We start from the raw sequence: 23,322 nt of genomic DNA on the forward strand, positions 1-23,322 counted from the left end.
ATGCATCTTGAGGGTAGGGACTGGGTTTTTGCTTTTCTTCTTATACTCATATTTCTCATATTTCAACAGTTTCTGGCATAGTGAGTGCTTAATAAATGTTTGTTTACTTGTATTAAAAAAGATTAATCTGGCAAAGTGAATTATGAGTGTGAAAAATGAAATCCAATTAAAGAGTCTATTGCATTATCCAGGTGAATGAATATGAAATCTGAATTTGGCTGGTGAGAATGAAGAAAAGGGGAAAGTTTGGGGGACATTTTATGGGAGTCAAATGTGTAAAATTTAGTGATTAGATGTTGATATAAGTGAGAGAGGAGAAAGAATTAAAGATGGATTTTGGAAGAGTTTTGAGCCTGGTTAAATGGGGAAATGACCAGGTAGGTAATGCTGTGGGTAGAGTGCTGGCACTGGATTCAGGAAGACACCTGAGTTCAAATATGCCCTCAGACATTTAACTAGTTATGTGACTCTGTGCAAAACACTTAACCCTGCTATCTCAGTTTCCTCATCTGTAAAATGGACTGGTGAAGGAAATGGTAAGCCACTCTTCTATCTTTGCCTAAAAATACCCAAATGGGGTCATGCAGAATTAGACCTAAGTAACTGAACAATCACAACAACAAATGGGAAATAGTTTCACCATTGACAGGTGAAGTAAATGGACTTAAAAGCCATAAGAATACCTAGAACTGAATCTTTGAATAACTTTTATGTTTGTAGGGGAAGGGAGGGTTGGTAAATTTGATTTTGGGCAGTTGAGTTGAAGTGTTAGTGGTACAATTAAGTAGATAGCCACTTTCACCTTTCCTAGTAATATTATTATTAGTATCACCTACCTACCAGTGAGAGATTTGCATTTTCCACTGAATCCTTCTATTTTCATTTAATTTTATTTTTCACTTTCAGAGTATTATTATTCACTTTATATTGTGGCTCAGTATCAAAGCCAAGCTGGTCATTTGCACTTGGGTGATGAGTATGGTAGAAATACATCATTATCTGACAGATTATCTTTGCTTTGTTATAATGTCTACTACCCATTGAAAATCTCAACATCTCAGTAACTCGTAAGAGCAAATCATTCCCCTGAAAGAGAGGAAAAACTGTGGTGAATAGACTGTTAGAATTACTAGAATCCTATTAGTAGAGCTTTTGTTATTTCTTACCCTGCCATTACTGCATTAATTAAACTATGAGTTATTCTGCTGCTGGCCCTGGGAATATAGAGGTATTGCAGTCTGCTTTGGTGCATCCTTATAAAATCACTGTTTCACAGAACTAGAGCTCTGTGAAATCTTTACCCACAGCTTCATCTTGGAACAGAGGTGATCTTTGATTTTCTGAGACTTTGCCTGGAGTTGAGGCTCTGCCAGGGCCCATCAAGTTGGAAAAGGTTTGAATGTACACCCAGCAAGAGAGAATAGGCACAAAATATTGAATATTTTCATTTTGCCTAAAAAAGAAAAAAACTAACTTTCACTTGGAGCATAGTTTTTATAAAGAAACTTATTTACCTTAATTAGCCTATCTAAAGCTAGCCCCATATAATTTGATTTCCTCCTTAGTTAGTCTATTTTCTTATGGGTACTGAACTTTTCAGCAGTGATGTTTTTCTTATGATATGTCTTTTATAACATCAGACATCTGAATATGAGTTGGTTGAAAAAACCTATATAGTAATATAATAATCAGACATTATTTTGATATTTTTGGTTACTCAGAGGTAGCTAGGTATATGTGGAAACTGGAAGGCTTGTTGAAATTTGCCTCAGTCAATAATGTGTGTGATTCCCCAAACAAGTTACCTCTTTCAGCCTCAGTTTTCTCACCAGTAAAAATAATTCCTTATCTCACAGACTTAATTGTAACACTCACACTTCAACAAATAAAATATATGTTCACATACAAATATAACTACAATGCACATATGAATAGTGCTTTGCAGATCTTAAAAGTGCTATATAAATACTGGTTAATTTTTTTGTCTCATATCTATGATTTCACTGGTGCTAGGTACTTGAGGGTACCTAACCTCAAGGGTAGGGAAACTCCCTTGATAAATGAAATTTCTGCCACATAATGACAGTTTTAGAGAAGTTCCCTGGTGCATTGAGATATTAAATTATTTCTTGAGAGTCCCACAAGATCTGTGGGTCAGTCAGGGCTTGAACTTACATTTTCTCAATTTCAAGCCCATCTTTCTAGTCACTATTGCCATGCTTTGTCTTCTGAGTTATTACATATTATTTGAACTTCCTGAACTGCCTTTTTTCCCTATCCTATGAATTTTCCAGTCTTTATTTACAACTTATAAAATCTGAGATTTGTTTGAAGAGACTATCACATTTATAAATAGGGGAAAAATCAGCAACTTAATTCTACCAATTTCTGTTCTACCCAACCTGGAAAGCAGTTTGCTTATCAATGTCAAAACAAGAGATTACCACTGATCTAGTTTTTTGTTTTTAGTTTTTTTTAAAGAAAATTTGAATTTGCTTATAAAATTAGCATTTTAAACTTATTTTTATTTGAACAACTTTCACAAGGCACAGAAATATAGAAATTCCTCAAGATGCAACCTATCTCCACCAAAAACTACAGGCATAGTTCTAACAACAAAATAGTTTGAAGGAAGAAGGTGATTCTCTGCCATCTCCCCCCCCCCAGCACTTCATTTCAGGGAATTGCTATTTATATATATTTTGTATGTTTGTGGATGTACATGCATATCACATTCTCTTTGCAAGATCAAAACTAAAATGCAGTTCTTTTTCTCTCACTCTCCCTGTGCTTTGAGGTACCAGCTTATAGAATGAGTTTGCATTTGTCAAAATTCTTATTGGAACCTTTTTTGCTCAGATCTGAACAAGTAGACACATTTCACCACAATTAAAAAGAGAAGATAAATGAAAAGGTAAAATGGATGTTGGAGATAGGATCCATTTAATGGATGGAAAGGGAATGGAATTTGGAAAACAATTCAGGAAATCTATAAAAGATGAGAACAAGAGAACTCAATTAGAGAGAGCAATACCTTTCTTTCCTTTTGGGACCTAGTAATAACCCTTGAGTTTTTGTCACAATTATAACTAGCTTTCTTTCTGGGGGTGGGAGGAGAGAGGAAACTAGGGAGCAAACCATTTGTTGTTTTCATTGTACAGAAAAGAAATTTCAAAAGTTCCATTCATTTGTCCTGTTTACAGTAAAGGATCTGTAACTAAATTAACCTACCCTAATTACCAGACTGTTATATACTGTCTAAGAGATTTAGGCAATGTCTTGACAAGGAAAATTAAAAGTATTTTGGTGAGATTAAAACCTCAAGAAATGATAGGAGGAAAAAAAATCCAAGCTTGAGATTTTAAGTTAACAAAGCTTTTATGAAAGGATTTTTATTAAATGCTATTAATAATTATTGTTACCTTACAAAATCTATATGGAAAAACATTTGTTCATTTGATCTATTTTTTTTATTTTAGTACTGTTACATTGTTGTTTCACATGGCCATCAATTCAGCTTAAACCTTTATCCACCTCTCATCAGGATTATTTCAATAGCATCTTAATGGGTCAGGTTGGACAGTGGATAGAGGGCCAGGTCTGGAGTTAGGAAGACCTGAGTTCAAATTCAACCTGAGGTACTTATTTCTGCAAATAAAAACTATTTTTATAACTGTTTTTTTGTTTAGATTTTTTCAAGGCAAACGGGGTTAAGTGGCTTGTCCAAGGCCACATAGCTAGGTAATTATTAAGTGTCTGAGACCGGATTTGAACCCAGGTACTCCTGACTCCAAGGCTGGTGCTTTATCCACTATGCCACCTAGCCACCCCATAACTGTTTTTTTTAACTTATGAGTGGATTGATTTTACAAAGGAACTGAAGTTCAGAAAATGGATTTAATTTGTGATGACATAGACAATATATTATGGACTGTATAGAAACCTAGTTTCTCCTGATTCCAAATCTACTGTTGTTTCTACCACATGTAGAAAATATTTCTTTTATGTGTTAGTGAGAATTTGTATCTCTATAGATAAGGATTTGTTTGATATGCACAAATATACATGGACACAAATACATATATGCATCTGTAATACATATGCAAGCTGTGTGTATATGCACACACCACTAAACCTTAAAAGATGTAGAGAATCTCTATAAACATATCATAGGAAAGCTTTCCATTTCAGGAGCATGAAGAAGTGATATTTTTTTCCCTACAAAGCTTCGTTTTAAAAATAATAATGTCTACTGTGCTTTAACAATAGCCTCATTCCTGTTGCTGTAAGAGAGTGGAAAGATTTATTGTAAGAAAATGTCTTATGATTCTGTGTGTGTGTGTGTGTGTGTGTGTGTGTGTGTGTGTGTGTGTGTTTGGTTTAGATGCATTTTCCCCTGTCCTTAGTTCATAGTAATTCCTCTTTAAGTCTAAAATGCTTTTGAGAGAAGAAGAACAATCTCTCCAGAATCGTGACTTGAATCTTAAGCCCATTTACTCAGACAGGCTCAGAAGAATGTCCAGTCTGATCCCTGACAATTATTATGGTCCCTTCCACAGATGGTAAGGAGGGAGTCTAAATGAAATTAAAGAATGGCTAATACCTGATGGTGCTTCTGACTCAACACCTTCATCCTGCAGGAGCGAATGAGCTTGGGTCCTGCCATTGTATTAAAATCCCATAGCACTTTTTAAAGTGGAAAAATATTAATTAACCCTTGCTCTGACCAAATTCTTGTGTAGTTAATTAATTTACTTTTTTTTACCAACCACTTTCCTTTCAGCATAGTTTTCTTTATTGATTGAATGTGCCCCCATTAGTCAGAGGTATGACCTTCCTTCCTAGAGGTCATGAATTCTGTTGAGGTTTATAATCAGACTCTGAGACCTCTGCATGTGTTGTTGTTTGTTATCCCTCTCTTATTTTTTCCCAACTCTAAAACTTGTTAAATTTGACTTTTGTTAGATAATCATACTGATAGATTTATTTTCTCTTGGTGGTACAAGTTTCTATCCATCTGACTCTGCATGCTTTCGCACTTGGTTTCTCATTAGAAAAGTTGTTGGAAATATTTTTTACTTTCTTTTAATATTCATCTATATATGTCAATAAATGGATTATTGAGTACAATAAAAATATTTGCTCTACATAAGGATCTGTGCTAGCTGTTGATGATGCTAAGAAATAACTAAATGCCTTCAGGAAACTTACATTCTATTAGGAGAGCTATTATGTATATATCTAAGTTTATAAAATATATTCAAAAATGCCACAAAGTAATTTTGTCAGATATGGCGCTAGCGCATGAAAGATTCAGGAAAGACTGCATGAAGAAAGTAGTGCTTGGGCTCAGTTTAAAGAAAATCATTAGATTCTAAAAGATGAGAACTGAATACTTAGGAAGAGACATGGGAGCCAGCCAATGCAAAAGCATAGAGATGAACTCTTAAATATGCTGACTTTATTTATGAAGGGGAATGATATATAGTTAAGACTAAAATGATAGGTGAGAGTCAAGTTGTGAAAGGCTTTAACAGCTTAAGAGAGTGTTTCATTACTGAATGGTACTTAAAATTTGCCATTGCTTCTTAAGCTACTTTTTTGAAACTGAAACATATGATTTGAAAGGACATCAGCTTCCCTTACCCGGAGTAGCGTTTAACTAATGTATTCAAAACATCTAACTCCAACACTTATACAGCAGTTTAAGCCCATTTCTCTTTCAATGAAGATGGATATAACTGATCACTGTCATTCATTCATTTTTTTTTGCAAAAACTTATAAAATTATGTCTACTGTGTTCAAAGCACTAGGTTCAATGGTACATCTAGCACCCCTAGAACCTACCCAGGTAATTTGTAGGAGAGATATGATTATAAATAATAATAATTCACATGTATATAATATTTTAAGTGTTGGAGTCTTTAAGTAACATATAACATATAAATAACAAAGAAAGTGGTAAGAGCTTATTGACTCCATATACTCAGAAGCTTAAAATGGGGTAAATTTGTCTGCATTAGTTTTCTCTTCAATCAGTCTGCATTATTAAACACCTGCTGAATGTCAGATAATCAAGTTAGATTTTGGGGGTTGCAGACTAAAACAAAATAAATACGAAGTGATTTTTTTAAAAAAAATTATTCATGGCAATGGGGTTAAAGTGATTTGCCCAAGGTCACACAGCTAAGTAATTATTAAGTGTCTGAGGCCATATTTGAACTTAGGTCGTCCTGACTTTTGGGGCTGGTACTCTATCCACTGTGCCACCTAGCTGCCCCTATGCCAAGTGATTTTTAAGGGCAAAGGCACTTCTAGTGCCTGAAGGGTAAAGAATAAACACATAAAAAAGGTGATTTTTATGGAGTGTACAAATTAAAGTACCTATGTCTTCCTTTTCTTGTTTCTCCATCCTTAAAATTAAAAATTTAGTTAATATGGAAATGCATATTTGTAAAGGGTTTTACACTTCCTATTTTAACAGTGAGGGGGAAGGGAAAGAGGAGAGGATAGAATTTTAAACAAAATTAAGTTAAATTAAAAAAATACTTTAAAGAGTGAACCTAATTCTTGAACTTGGCTGTGATACTTAAGGATGCTGAGACAAAAATGAGGGAGGAGTCCATCATCAGAATAGTAGATAACCAGTGCAAAGATAAGAGATGAATGAGGAACAGCAATAAAGTAAATTTTTTCTTTGCTAATAAATTAGTTATTTATAATGCTGAAAAAAATCTCTTTTGATATGTATATAAATTAATGCCCAAAGATGTTCATGCCTTGGAAGAATTTGTGCAGTACCTAAAAAATAATTTAGGTTTAGAAAAAGTAATAAATAATATGCAAGTCAAAACTATAGTCTGCAACCCTAGATTAGTGTTGCTTTAACTTCACCTTTTGCTGAAGTTGTTACTAGAAAATCAGGGTGTAGAATATTTTAACAATGGTTAGGTGTGATGCATATGCATTGTATTTTCCTTAACAATTTTATGGCATTCAAAGCCAGTGAGACTTCTTAAAATTTGTAGCTAAATTTTGGAGTCTCAGGGTTCTGAGCTGACAAAGAATACTGTCCCTTCTTATTAACTACAAATAAAATCTTGAATTCAGCCCGAAGCACTTTTCCTTAATCTCACTCATAGCTCTGTAGGTTAAAGCTATGGTAAATAACAGAGAATCAAGGCAGCTTCAATTTCAATTTGTCATTGTTTTCAACAACTGTCATGGGTATTTTCTTTTACTTCTGTAAGATAAAAGATGTTTAATCAATAGAAAATAACTCAGGTATAAAAGAGGAAATATGGAACCTAAATGTGTGCTGGTAGAGATCCAGAATTCAGTGTGGCCTCTACTTAATGGAAATAAGATCATGCATACATACATAGATGCATATAAACATGTATATGTATATACATGTGTATTATGTAATAGAGAAAGCTATATATATGTATATATATATATATATATATATATATATATATATGTATATATTGATCCAAGACTATAATTTCATTTGTGTTTGCAAATTCCTGGGAAAATTCTCTGTCAATACCAATTGGCACCTGCTTTCCAACTGGTAGTCTTAAAATCTTATCTTTATCACTAAAAGTTTAAATGAAATGTTTAGGGTCATTCTGCCAATATGTGTCAGAGACAAGACTTGAACCTACTTTTACTAAACCAGATCTCTATCCACTAAGCCAGATATGTCATCTACACATTTGATGCTTTACTAGATTAAAGTGTAATTGAGAAATACTTAACAAAATAAATAAAATACAATATAACAAAGATAATGTTAGTATATACTTTTCTAAGTCAATATATTGCCTGCAGATATCCTTTATATAAACTTTAGTAGTCCTGTTTCTATTTGAGTTTTATGCCACTTCACTAATCCCCTGCTGAACAAATAAACAAAATGTACTATGTCAAGAACATCTGCAAAGAATAATAATGTCAAAACAAATCAACAAGTATTTTTAAATACTTCCTATGCACCAGACTAGACCTGGAGTCAAGAAGACTCATTTTCCTGAGTTCAAATATGACCTCAGATACTGACTCATTTATTTACTCTTAGCTCTGTGATCCTGGTCAAGTCACTTTACTCTGTTTGCCTCGGTTTCTTCATCTGTAAAATGAACTGGAGAAGGAAATGGCAAACCACACCAGTATCTCTGCCAAGAAACACTCATGTAGGGTTTTCTCTATATTTATGGGGGTTTTCTTATCAGAGATACTGAAATGGTTTGCTATTTCATTCTACAGTGGATTAAGACAGAGGTTAAGTTCTAATATTTAGACATTAGGTACTCAATATAACACTAGAGTCTGAATTTGAATTCAGGTCTGTTTTGCTACAAACCCAGTGCTATATTCACTGTCTGCCTCATCATTACACTATGCTACCTCTCAAAGAGTATCATGGCATATATATCTTCAGGTTTTCAGTTCCCGAAAAACATGACTTACAAAGGTGAATTTTTACAATCATACTATCTAAAAAGCAGTCCTTGAAACCCTTGAAGGGAAGCTGACATGAAGATGCCCCTTTAAGATTGGCTAGCACTTGTGCCTCACCTTCTCAAGTTGCTGTGAATGGCTGGTGACTGCAGAACTGTGGATGATATTATGTTTTAGGTAGGGTGTTTCATTTGAGACCACCTGGAGGGTAAAATATGAGCAAAGTAGTAAGGCAATGAGAAGGGAAGAGTCATTAATTATATCAGAGTGAATGATCTAGGTATTTTCATGGCAACTCAGAGAATTCAGCTAATTTATACACAGGTTCCTATTGTTATTTTCTATTTCAAATATTCAAGTCACATTAAATGAAAATAGCATACATCCTGTTCCCTTTGAATATATTTTTATTGAGAATAAAAAAGAACAATTATGGCTAATATATGTTCATGCTGAGATCAACTAATTCTGGTTCATGCTGTGCACAGTTATGCAGTGCAAAATAAATAAATATTATATATTTATCTACTTGTACAATTAAATAGTAAAAACATCAAAGAATTCTAGTTTACTTCTTTTGTTATAGAGAAAGCAAAAATGTTGCATTAAATAGAACAAGTAAATGAACATATGTCTTCCTCTCTCACCGAAAGAAAAAAGGTAAAATTAAAGATTGGAAGAAAGTCTTATATGATTGTACTAAGAGAAAAATTAATGAAAGAATGATGCAGCCTGACTTACAGGTATAATATTGTGTCCTAATATTTAGACATTGTATACTTAATGTAAAATCTGTTTGAACAGGATAATATTTATTTCTATAGTATTCAATTCTAGAAGCTATGGTTTTATGCATTTTAGGGTTATTTTTTTTAAATTGGGACTAAATTTGCTCTTTCTATGTCACTACTTATAAGAATCGGTGAAGGGGTGGCTAGGTGGCGCAGTGGATAAAGCACTGGCCCTGGAGTCAGGAGTACCTGGGTTCAAATCCGGTCTCAGACACTTAATAATTTCCTAGCTGTGTGACCTTGGGCAAGCCACTTAATCCCATTTTCCTTGTTAAAAAAAACCTAAAAAAAAAGAATTGGTGAATAGCTACTAAAAAATCAGGGCATAGAACATTTTAACAAAGGCTGTTACAGCCTTGTCTCATCTGGAACCTTTAGGTAAGAATTTGTTCTAATGGTGACGCATAAATATTTACAAAGCACATAAAACTTAAGAACTGAGCATGGGGAAAGACTACCAGCTGGAGCCTGGGAATATCCAAATTCTCTAAAATAGTTACCACTTTATTTTGTCTTCTGTTTTACCTTTCCCCTTTTCATGGCTAGTTATAGGGAGCCAGGCTACTGATGAGTGGGGAGTTAGATTGTTTTAGGCTTATCCCATTGAATTTGTATCTTCTTCTGATCCCCCTGACTCTCTCTCCTCATAGCTATTATAGTAAGTCAGGTTTATAAGTAACTAATTTGAGATAACAATAGCAGGGCATAAGATTGGAAAAGGGAACCTAAAAATCACTTACAGATTGTCTCATAAATTAAGGGTAAATAACAGGTACTTGCAAACTGTCTTGTAAATTAGGGGAACAGTAGAACCACTGGCAGCTGTCTCATAAATTAACTAAGGTGACATCCAGAGACTATGGGTTAAACTAGGGGGAGCCAGTTAATCTCAAGGGGAATAGCTCCTTGGTCCAGCTCATTACCCTCGGTATATACACTTTCATAGACATTTGCAAGTGAGGTCAGCAAAATGTTATGCTGATAAATTAACCCTAAGGTATTGCTAATAACTTTGAGATGAAGCAGATATGTTATAGAACTAAGGCTAAGATGGCATGGCTAAGAACTAGTCTGATGCTCTCCACCAAAACCCCATAAAATGGGACCTCAAACTTTGAACACCCCTGACCTGCTAAGTACTCCCAACTCTAAACTGGGGTCACCTCAGTGACTCCTTGTGCCTCTCTGTATTCACTTCCCTTATTCTCTTCCCTCCACAAATTCATCCTGCCTCCCCTGCCATCTGCCTCCATACTCTTTGCAGTTTGCCTCTGTATTATTAATGTCTGATTAAAGAAGAGCCCCACTTACTGACATCATGCTCTTTCCCAGTGAATTCCTAACATTCAGGCTCCCCATCAACCCAAAGGGGCATCATCATCATTTTTCTTTCTTTATAAATTGAGAGGATTAAGCCAGAGACTAATTCTGCTGATAGTCACCCCTACCATGAACAAGTCTTTCACAAAGAATTCACTGGTGGAAAGCAAAGGTGGGCAGATGAACTTCATGTCCCTTCCCAGGAAATTTTTTTCTTTTACATAGGGCACAAATCAGTGAATAATTCCATAAATTAATTACTATTTTATCATGGTAATCAGAAAACCTGTGGAAATACTGTGCAGTGCTAATTATAATAAATACTTATATATATATATATGTGTGTGTGTATATGTATACTATAAATACTCATTTATATGTGCATGCATCAATAAGCCTTATTTTTTGCTAGAATTTTTATTATTTGTAAGTTTAATGAGAGCCTCTAGTGTCATAAGGTTGCTCAAAATAATGTTGCTTTTACTCTAAAAATATAAATACTTTAAGTAACTATAGTCACTATCTGTTTGAGAGGTTGGGGAAGAGGCAATCAGGGTAATGTTATTTTCCCAAGATTATTCATTAGTATGCATCTGAGGTCAAATTTGAACTTAGCTTCTCCTGGTATTTCATCTACTGTACCATCTAGTTGTCCCTGTGGTCACTATGTCTTGTCTCCCTGTAACTCAAACAAGTAAAACTAGGACCAGCTGGTGGAAGTACAGGGGCATTTAGATTGAAGGTGGAGATGTGTGTTTAGAGCCAGAGGACCTGAGTTTATTACCTGTGTGATCCTATGCAACTTACTTTTAAGCTCTTGGCTTTAGTCTCCCTTCTGGTACATGAAGGACTTCCAGCTCTGAATCTCTCTAGAGATGAAGTTACAAGCTGGTAGATTTATGACTTAATAGGAAGGGAGCTTTCTAAACATTTAAATTAACTATAATGAATAATATCTGCTACATTTAAAGCATGAGGGCAGACTATGAATCAATCAATCAGTCTGTATTTGTGAGGGGTCTGCTATGTGCTTCCATTGTGCCAGATTGGAAATACAAAGACAGAAGTGAACCAGTCCATGCCCAGAAGGGACTTTCATTCTGTTGGAGGAGATTGTTTCTGTCTGTCTTTCTATCTGTTGAACTATACATATAAGCGCACAGATACATATGCTCAGAAAATTTAACGTAGAGTACTTTGGTGAGTGTGGAGGTTAGGAAAAGCCTCATGCCGACCACTGAAATTGGATGCCTTGAAATTGTGGTTATTTGAAGGAATCTAGACATCTAAAGCATACCCTGGCCACCCTCCTCTTTTTTCCTAAATTCCCCTTATGTGTTCTCTATTCCCATTTTAACATTTTGAAGATAGGAACTGTCTTGTTACATCTCTAGCACTTGATGCCTAATACATAGCAAATGCTTTCTCATTTTTTCACTTAATGGTTCTCTCATCTATATATTCAAATTTGGTTTTTCATTGTCACGCCTATACCATTATCTGGTAAACATTTCAAAACTGGCTCAGTCACTGGAAATAAGCATTAGTATCTCAGCTATTTCCTCTTTTACTTACCATTGAATAATCTACAGGGTTTTATTAAGAGTTTACCATACCCCAAGCACGAAACTCATTGATGAGGAATCAAAGGAAAAGCCAAAACAGCTTTAAGGAGTTTACATCCTACTGGAATTTGAACTCACAAATTGGTTGAATGATTAGAATATGTTATTTAAGTATTTTGTCAAAGCTGTATTTTCTTAAATTGAAAACTCCAATACTTTCCTATAGGCTCAGCTCAAGTGATATTTCCTTCATAAAACTTTTCTCAATAACTCCAGTCAAAAGAAATTCAAACCTTGGTCATCTTGCTTTCCCCCATCGTCTTATATATATAACATTTGGGAGCTGGAAAGGGAGCTCCATATCTTCATAGTGAAGTGGAGAAATTGGTCTTAATTTCTCATAATGATGTATTTAGAGCTAGAAGGAAAGACTGGAAGGAATAATTTGATGTGCAAACATAATTAGACTTGTACTGCTTGGCACCTAAATGGTAAAACCAGTAAGAACTGGTAGAAGTTAGAAATAGGCAAATTTATTCTTAATGCATTTTTATTCATTTCATTAAATATTTTTCAATTTCATGAAAAAAATTAATATTTATTTTTTTAAAATAGTTTAAAATTCTCTTTCTCTTGCCCCTTTGTTCTCTTTGGAATATACACCTGGGAGTGGTATTGCTGGGTCAAAGGATTTGCAGTTTAATAGCTCTTTGGATATAGTTCCAAATTATTTTCCAGAATGGGACAGTTCATATCAATAGTGCCTTAATGTTCTAGTCTTTCCTGCCCCTTGAGAAGACAAGCAATATTATATATGTGAGGTCATGCAATACATATTTCCATTCTAGCCATTTTTCAAAACACACATATTTCCATAAAAAATAAAGTCAAAAATGCCTCAGTCTGCGATCAGATTTCATCAGTTCTCATTGTAGGTAAATGGCATTATTTATCATGGGTCCTTTGGAGAACTGTCTTGGATAATGTTTTGATCAGAATAGCTAATTCTTTCACTGTTGATCAGAGTGTAATAGAATTACTGTTACAGTGTACAATCTTCTGATTCTGCTCATTTCACTTTGTATCAGTTCATATAAGACTTTCCAATTATTTTCTGGATTCATCCTGCTTGACATTTCTCAAAACACAATGGTATTCCATCATAATCATCCAGCATAACTTGTTGAACCATTCCTCAATTGATGGGCATACCTCAATTTCCCCTTCATTGCCACCACAAAAAGAGCTATTATAAATATTTTTGTATTTAAAATCCTTTTCCTTTTTCCTTTTCCTTTTATCTCTTTCAAATACACACCTAGGAGTGGTATTGCTGGGTCAAAGAATTTGCACAGTTTAATAGATCTTTGGATACAGTTCCAAATTATTTTCCAGAATGATTGGAACAGTTCACATTAACAATGCATTATTAGTGTCCCAGTTTTTCCACATTTTCTCTCTCATTTGTTATTTTCTTTTTTTCTGTAATGTTAATTAATCTGATAGATTGGTGGTATCTCAAGAGGTGTTTTAATTTGTATTTTCTGATCAATTTTGATTTAGAGCATTTTTATGTGACTATTAATACCTTTGGCTTCTTGTGAAAACTTCATTTGACCATTTATTAGTTGGGAAATGAGACTATAGAACCAAGCTACTAGAAAACAAAAGAAACAAACAAATAAAAATACTGACAATAAGGGAAGAAAATGTGAAAACAACAAGGATTTGTTAAGCATCTACTGTGTACTAGTGATTACACTAAGCAATTTATAAATATCATCTCATTTGATACTCATAGAAACCCTGGCAGGTACCATTATTATTGATCCCATTTTACAGTTGAAGAAACTGAGGCAGACAAAGATTAAGACTCTCTATATTTGAGAAATAAAGTCTTTTTTCAGAGAAACTGTTTAATAAAAAATTTTCCCCAGTTTCTGGTTTCCCTTTGAATTGTGACTGCCTTGATTTTATTTTTGCAAGTCTTTCTAATTGGATATAACCAAAATTCTCTGTTTATATCTTATAATGCTCTATCTCATGTTTGGTCATAAATTTTTCCCTTTTCCATAAATCTAACAGGTAAAATATTTGACACTCTCCTAATTTGCTTAAGCTATCTTCCTTTAATGTTTAAATTATGTACCCATTTTGACTATATATCAGTAGACAGTGTGATAAAATGTTTTAAGCCTAGTTTCTGCCAAACTGCTCTCTAGTTTTTACAGAAATTTTTATCAAATGGTGAATTCTTGCCTCCAAAGTTTTAGATCTTTGGGTTCAGCAAACATGAGATTACTATGGTTCGTTTACTGCTGTATATTGTATGTCTGATTTTTTCTGCTGATTCACCACTGTATTTCTTTGCTACTACCAGATTGTGTTTAATATAATTTGAAACCTGATACTGCTACACTGCTTTCCTTAACATTTTCTTTTCATTGATTCCCTTGATATTCTTGATCTTTTGTTCTTCCAGATGAATTTGTTATCATTTTTTTCTAGCTCTGTAAAAGAAGTCTTTGGTAGTTTGATTGGTATGATAATGATTAAGTAAATTAACTTAAGTAGATTTGCCATTTTTATTATATTTACTGAAGAGACAAATTTAGACTTGATGTCAAGAAAACCTTCCTGGATGATATTTTAAACTGTCAATAAGTATAATGGAGAGGTGTGCCCTTCCCCCCCTTACAGTCTTAAGGCACAAGCTGGAGGACCATTACATGCTAAGCATGCTGTAGTGGAGGATTTGTTTTGTATATGGTTGGGACAAGATGACCGCTGAGGTCTTTACCATTTCTCAAATTCTGTGATTCTTTAATTCTATAATCTGGCTAGATAGCTCCTCAGGGCCCTTTCCAATGCTAGCAATTCATAATTCTCCAAAGTGAGAGGTGAAATAGAAGATTATATAAATAGACACTTTTGTGCATGTCTCTGTGACTGCTAAAGAGCAGATAAACCTTAGTGGGGAGGGAGAATATCCCATTAACAAATTCATGAATTATAATATTAGAATTTCATCTTTGTTTAGGCTGCTATGACTGAAAGAACAAAAGCACTGTATGTCTTGACTTTTCTTTCCCAATTACTTTCAAAAACAGCTGATTCTTGGTTTGTGTCTATAGCTGCAGTAACTAAATAGAGATCTGGGCTGGGATTCAGTGAGACCTGAGTTCAAATTTAGCCTCAGTTTTTGTATGACCCTGGACAAATCACTTAATCTTTGTCTGCCTCAGTTTCTTCAACTGTAAAATGGGATTAATAATAATAGTAATACCTGCCACGGTTGCTATGATTATCAAATGAGATGATATTTATAAATTGCTTAGTGTAATCACTAGTACGCAGTAGATACTTAATAAATCCTTGTTGTTTTCACATTTTTCTTCTCTTATTGTCAGTAATTATTTTTTTGTTTGTTTATTTTGTTTTCTAGTAGCTTGGTTCAGATTGTGATAATGTGAATCTTTACTGAGTAAACAGTAGACAATTATTAAATATGTAACTAAAGGATAAGTTGGTCTCTGCTACTATTTCTCAATATCTCCCTAAAGTGGAATATCAGAGATGGTTCTTAATAACATTTTTCCCCTCTTCATCTTGCTTGTAGTTTATCTTTTGTTCTTACTTGGTCACCACTTACTAATCTCTTTTGCTTTATTCTATCTCACTAGAATTATGTTGTGGTTAACCTTTTATCTACTCTGGTAGTCCAGTAGTATTTCAGTATCTTTTTGTCTTGTTCAAGGTCCATGTAGAAGACTGTCTGTAAACCCTATTCTGTAGACCTTTGGCTAAGTCTGGTGCATCATGTTCCACTGAAATCTCATTCTACTAGATTCCCTTTCACCCCTCGACCTCAACATTCACTCAATTCAATGATAATGGATAATACATAGTGGACAAAAGCTTTTTCTCTGCAAAGTGAGAGTGAAATATGAGATTCATATATATATATATATATATATATATATATATATGCATATATATACATGCAGTGCATATAATCTGCTTTATAGCTTAAGAGTAGAGATATGCCTTGGTGGGGAAAGGATGAAAAAAATGGGGATGGTAGAATCAATTAGCATTTTGTTTATGCTCTTCTTCTGAGATGGGCAAGCTCACAGACAGGCTTCTGTCTTAAATTAAGAGCATCTCAGATTATGATGATCAGTTGTCTAATTTAGCTTATTGATTTTCGTGACCATTACATAATTTTCTTCACTACTTCTGCCTCTGGACAGCTTGGTGGTGCAGCAGATAAAGCACTGGCCTTGGAGTCAGGAGGACAGGAGTTCAAATTCTCACACCCTTGACTCTTACTAGCTGTGTGACTTTGGGCAAGTCACTTAACTCTTAACACTTAACCCTTAACACTTAACCCTGATTGCCTCGCATTCAGGGCTGTCACCAGTTGTCTTGATTCATATCTGGCCACTGGACCCAAATGACTCTAGAGGAGAAAGTGATGCTGGTTACTTAGCACCTCTCCCCCCCATTCAAATCCAATTTACATGCTTGTCATGACATCACCTCCCTGATGTCTTGGTCTTCTTTGAAAACGAAGGACAAACATTATTACTTCTCTAGTCCAAATTATCTGATGCATTTAAGAGGGAGAAAATTTTTTCTATAGTTATCATAAATCATCATGCACAAGATTTTCTTTTTTTACCCCACCATCCCCCTTTTGACCTGACTTTTAAAAATTTACTTCCCAGGCCGTTGTTTATTATATAATATTTTCATTGTTGGCAGAGTAGCATTTCTATTCTGACTTAAGGCATTTTCCTCAAAGTTCAGGACCTGTTTCCCCCACTTTTCTACAGTAAGTAGCACATATTTCCAACAACAATAAAATAGTATTCTCTTGTGTCTCATAGCATATCCCTATTTAGCTTTTCCTTTGGTCAGTTGTATTTCAGTAGCAAGAACACAGTTTTATGTTTTTTTTAAATGCAGTCTGGCTTTCCCTTAGATTTCTCATTAGCTCCCTTCCTACCCCCAACTTTGGAGCTTAAATTTTCAATCTAATTGGGTTACAACCCCCTGAATAGTTTAGCCTTCAGGATTGTAAGCACCTTTAAGAATACCAAAGGGAAAAAATTTATCAGCTTAATTGTTTTTGGAGAAGTGCCCTCTTCCCCACATAGTTGCTGTAGTTGGCATCTTATTTATCCATAATCAACAGGCGTACTTATCCGCCTAATTCAGTCCAGCTCTCCAGGAGGGGGAAAAAAAACAAAGAATTCAGTAACCAGTTTGGACTGCAAGCCCTTTCTTCTTTCTCAGTAGAGAACTTTAAAACCTTCTGGTCTGTGTCAGTTCAGCAACTCATACAACCAACAGAATAATTTAGAACCTTTGGAGCAGGAACCTGAGGATTGTTCAATTTTAGCTGTATTTGTAGAACCTGAGGCAGTCTTTTACCCTCTTGATGTTTTGGGTAAGAGTGATTAGGACATCGATTATAAAATGTTTCCTCTGTAGCTTTTCTTCTGGCATATATTTTCTGTTGAAACTTGTCAACAATAAAATGGTGACAATTTTCTTAAACTTGTTTAAAATTGCTCTGGTCAGTGAGTTTCTCCTAAAACAGATGACAGTTTACTTGGGAATCCTGGAAGACTATTAGTGAGGGCAAGGGCAGTTCATTCTCAGAGTATGCTGGCATCACTGCATTTTAAACAAATCAATGTTTGTGAGAAATGATGAATGGATGATGGCTTTCATCTTTTACAATTAGTATTTGCAGCCATTAGGATTGCAATTAAGATTTCTCAGGTGGTAGAACTGACCTATACTGTTAAATAACCAGTAACAAAATTTTGAGCAATATGATCTGAAAATATTACATAGCATTACATGCAATAAGTTTTCCATTCAAAAAGGCCAAAAGAAACATAAAACAATATTTTCTATCTTTTTGTAGAAAGACAGGAGAGGAATTTTCTGACAAAGCTTTAATATTCAAGTAACACAGTTTTTCAAACAAGAGCATTACATATAGTTAAGAATTGCCTCAAATATCTAAATTTTAATTAAAGCTTATAATTTGAACCTATTTTCTGACCAAATCTTTTTGTTAGAGTTGCTATCAAGATTTCAGTATTTGTTACTGGTGGGAAGAGGGCAAGTTTTGAGAATAAGGTACCTGAATTTGAAACATTGCTCTGTCACTTTCTACAATCATTCTTGGAGACTCAGTTTATCATTTGTGACATATTGGGGTTAGAACAGATGCCTCTAAAGCTTTTTTCACTCTAGATTTCCAGTCTTTTGCCACACAGTAGTGGATCTACTTAGGGAGTCCTACTGGAGTTTAGATCAGTTCTAGGGAGAAAACTCCTCTTTTTCCCCATCACCCCTTCCTTCCCCAGACAGAGATAAGTCACTTTCCAGGGGTTACATAGTAAGTTTTTTAAGGAAGGATTAATTGGTCTTCTATATAAAGTTGTTTTCACATGAATATTGAATTCTGAGAACAGCAAAGGATCATAGCTTGTACTTGCAGAGTGGCCTTATTTACAAAATAAGAAACTATGGCCTAGAAAGGTTCTTATTTGATTATAGTCACCTAGGATGTAAGTGGCAAAGTCAGTAGTCCAACCTTGGCCTCTGATTAAAAATGCATCATTCTTCCTTGAGAGGCTGTAAGATTGACTCGGAGACAGGGCTCAATAATTGGAACAAAGATGGAAAGAGGATAACATATGGCGAAACTATATTTTATAGAGGTATACCATGTTTCAGAATTGAACTTTTCCAAGTATTATTTTCTTTCATGATGGAGGAGTCACTATTTCAAGGAACTTTCAAGATCTCCCCCCAGCCCCAATGACTTATAGGTCTTGATTTAAAAAACAATAACAAAGAACACTGGAATGGTCACCAATAATCATGTCTCATTTCTGACCTTAGCTTGGTATGAGTTTTACTGCAAATCATGTTCTTTCTCTACTTTTTTGTTTCCTACTGTTCTATGGGAAGATTGGGCGTATACAATTCAATTCCACTCAACTAAGTAGATATTGATTAATTAAAGATATCTCTCAGATACCTTTTATTCCCAAATAATAATAAAAAATTATAATTGCTACCAAACATATAGCACTTCTATACTATATGCGTTATATTTATTATTTCATTTGATTCTCACTCTGGGAGGTAGGTGTGGTTATATCCCCTATTTTATAGAGTAGGAAACAAAAGCAAACAGAGGTTAAGGGACTTAACCAACATCATTCAAGTAGGAAATGTCTGAGACCAAATTTGAACTCAAGTTTTCCTGACTCCAAGTCCAGTGCTATTTCCACTGGACTACCTAGCTTCTAGATTCCAGGTTTTATTAAAATGAGGTAAACTTGAATTTTATATATTAAAATTAAAATGTTTACTTTGAATTATCTGTTGTAACTTGTGGTGTTGCCCTTGCTGTGTTTTCTTGCAGGAGTCATCTATACTGCAGACATTCTTGATCGAGAAACAACTGGGTCATACTGGTTGACTGTGTATGCCACCGATCGAGGTGTTGTCCCACTGTATTCTACTATTGAGGTTTACATTGAGATCGAAGATGTAAATGACAATGCTCCTTTGACTTCAGAACCCATTTACTATCCTGTGGTCATGGAAAACTCTCCTAAGGATGTATCAGTCATTCAGATCCAGGCAGAGGATCCAGATTCCAGTTCCAATGAAAAACTAACCTACAGGATTACAAGTGGGAATCCTCAGAACTTCTTTGTAATAAACATCAAAACAGGTAAGGAAACATATTTCTGTTCCCATTTGGTGAGCAGTGCAACAGTGAAATCCACCAACTGAGGCTTGTTATTTAGATTTATTTCTATTAATTGCCTGGCTATCGCCATGGTCTTTTTTTCTGAGGCAATGTTTGGAAAAGGAGACCTATTGTCTTGCCTTTTAAGTTGGTCTTAATTTCAGTTGACAAAGTCAAGTGAACTAATGGAATGGAGATCAGTCTTTTTTAATTTAAAGCTCAAAGGTAGTGTCAGAATCACCATGGATAATGACAGTCAAAGTTTAGAAAGTTTACTGCCCACTTCATTAGCCCTTTTAGTCAGAAATGGGACTTCATCCTTAGAGTCTCTAGGTAAGATTGCCTTGTCTCCTTTCTGAACCACATTCTGAGATGCTTAACTTTGATCAGGACTGTCCTATTTCTCTAAATCTAAATGACTCAAATTGTACGTATGTGTGTGTGTGTGTGTGTGTGTGTGTGTGTGTGTGTGTGTGTGTGTGTAAGTGGTAAGTGGGAGGGGGAACAAAACCAAGCTAAATGAATGTTCTGATTTGTTAGGTTTGGGTTAATCAAGCTTTTACTGTAATGTGAAGCAGATAATATTATCATATTACAGATAGGTGAGTTAACATGAGATAGAGAACAGGAACATGGAGACGTTCCTTGGGTGTGTGCAAGGATTCAGTGTTCTTAATGAATGTTATTGGAGTCCTTAGTAGATACTATCATTTCTCTAGCTCAGGATTTGGTTAAGTTGAAATATTAAATTGCAGTCCATTACATGTAAATGTCAGATTCTATTACTTTAAGGCAAACTCCCAAGGTACTTTATATTCTTTAACTGCAGTAGAATTTTGTTACATTGGAAATTGCTAAGTATAAGAATACTGTTTACTAGAACTTGGAAAACTTTTTTGTTCATTCACTTTCTAGAGCTTATAGAATATGCTACTATACACTGTCAGACCCTTGTACTTCTGCTATCCTTCAATATGCCTCCTTTAGTGCTCATTGCCATTGAACTGTTATACCAACTCCTCTTAACCTTCTCATTATCATTTATAACTCATCCATTAGTTATTTCCAAAGCTTCCTTCCCTTATTTCCTAGCCACTTGAAACTATCTCCATGTAACTGTCCTACCAGTACTAAAATTTGAACATACCCTAAAGAAATTAATCTATCTTCCTAGAATGGTTATTCCTCCTAACCTCTTTACTTCTCTTCATCAAACTGAAGAATAACATGACATATTTCATTTTGCTAGACTTGTAATGTCAAAGTCATCTTTTTCTCTTCCCTTCCCTCATTCTATATATTTAGTCATTTGCCAAATCTCAATGATTGTTTTCTTAATAGCTCTCAAATCCAATTCCTTTCTTCATTTCCCATTGCAGACCACTCAAATTTCCATCTTTTCCTAACCTAGATTATTATAAGAAGCTTATAACTGATATTTCAATGCCCTTTTAATTGTCATCTATTACATCATTGCCCCAAGTAAACTTCCTTCTGCAATGCAATATCTACTATCCCCTAAAACAGAAAACTTTAGCAACTCCCTTTTGTTCATCAAATAAAGCATAAGCTTCTGATCCTGGAATTTAAGACCCTTCATGCACTTGCCTTCTTTAATCAACTTTTTCAGTCCACCCACATTGTCACCTTTAATGTATTCTATAATTCAGCCAAATTGGATTCCTACACATCATCACATTTGTTTTTTGTCTTTATATCTCTGTTCACACTATCCCAAATGGGGTCTCCTCTTTCTAACTGTTACTGTCTTTTTTTCCTCATCTAAATAGGCATATTCCCCATGAAAATTTTTCAGAATTTATCCCCTCATCACTCTATGTTAAAATGAACTCTCCTGAAATTTCTCATAAGATTTTGCCTGGACTTTTCATCTTTTCATTTGCCCCCACTCTTCCTCATATTTTACCCTCAGAATTTCTCTCCTAATTCCCTTGTTAAGAATAAATTCTATATTATTTCTAGTTTCACATAAAACCTTTTACTTTTATGTGCTTCATAAATGTTTATTAAATTCAGCAACTACTAAATTATATGGAAATTTAGAAGTAGGTAACAGAGAAGGAAATGGCACAGCACTTCAGTAACTTTGCTCAGAAAACCTCATGGACAGTATGGTCCAAAAGGTCATAAAGAGTTGGACAAATCTTAATACTTGAACCACATCAAGGTGACACAGTGAAAAGGATGCTAGAGTACTGTTTGTTTCCTTAAACTTACTGATTGTGTAACCCTGACCAAGTCACTTAACCTTTGTTAACTCACCAGTAAAATGGGGATAATTATAGTCCCTAACTCCAGGGTTACTGTGAGGAACAAATTAGATAATAAATGTAAAGTGCTTAGCATAGTGCCTGGCAAAGAGTAAATGCTTATATAAAGGTAAGCTATCATCATTATTATTATTATCATTAACATTATTATTCATTTTTATTGCAACAATGTTAAAGCAGGAATTTGCCTGTATTTTCTTATAAAACAAATACTCCTTTTCTAATGCCCCTTGAAAGGACTTGTGTTTATATTTTACTTATAAATACATATGTGGCCATATTAAGTGTAAACTCCTAATAGACTGTAAGTTCCTCAAGGCCAGGGACTGTTTCATTTTTGTTGTTACACCTTGCACATATCTGTATCCTAGGTTGGAGATGCTATGGAATAAAGGATGGACTGGTAGCTTTCACGGTCTACTTCAGCCTCTGCAATTCCATCCCTGTACTATTGAGCTTTCTTGGAAATTGAGAAAATAGGAAACAACTCAGCTGCTTTGGAATGTTAAAAAGTAAAGTCTTTCTAGAAATAAGGATCAGGGTATAAATACAGAAATCAGAATTGAAGTAAACCTTAGAGACGACTCCACATATTCTTATGTGGTCAAGGGTTAGTCTACTCCATAATATCTAATCATCAACCAGGTTTGAAATACACATATATTTCCAAAGATACCACTTTTTAGATTCCTCTCCTGTGCTTGGTTAGAGGAAAGTGACCCACTTCTCTGTTCTGCAGTGGCATGAATGTGTTGGAGGTGAAAAATAACTTAAACTAATCTGAGTTGAGAACATAAACATGCTAAATCAGTTGACTGTCTTTGAGGTGGAAATGGGAATCTCTTTTTTTTTAAATTTTTCAAGTCTCGTTAGACAGGTTTCTATGAAATAAATTGTCAATAAATATTTATTACACAATATGCTACCTAAATACTAAGTACTAAACTAAATTAAATTTAATATCTATCACTTATATATCATTTGCAAAACTAATGTTTATATAAACTTTGAAAAGCACTTTGCAATTATTATTTCATTTGAACCTCACAGCAATCTGGGGAGATTATTCATGTTATTATACCACTTTGTAGATAAG

At 34.5% G+C, this 23,322-nt stretch overlaps 1 protein-coding gene across 1 annotated transcript in view; it reads left to right on the plus strand.

The window, feature by feature from the left end:
• The window catches only part of LOC141506734 (protocadherin Fat 3-like), a 697,405-nt gene that overhangs the window by 418,271 nt on the left and 255,812 nt on the right, over positions 1 to 23,322 (plus strand). The window contains exon 5 of the mRNA XM_074213761.1: positions 19,603 to 19,917. Within this exon, the coding sequence (XP_074069862.1) occupies positions 19,603 to 19,917 (315 nt within the window). The remainder of the gene's footprint in view (positions 1 to 19,602; positions 19,918 to 23,322) is intronic.

This window comes from Macrotis lagotis, chromosome 1 (assembly GCF_037893015.1).
Source record: "Macrotis lagotis isolate mMagLag1 chromosome 1, bilby.v1.9.chrom.fasta, whole genome shotgun sequence".
NCBI classification, from domain to species: Eukaryota; Metazoa; Chordata; class Mammalia; order Peramelemorphia; family Peramelidae; genus Macrotis; species Macrotis lagotis.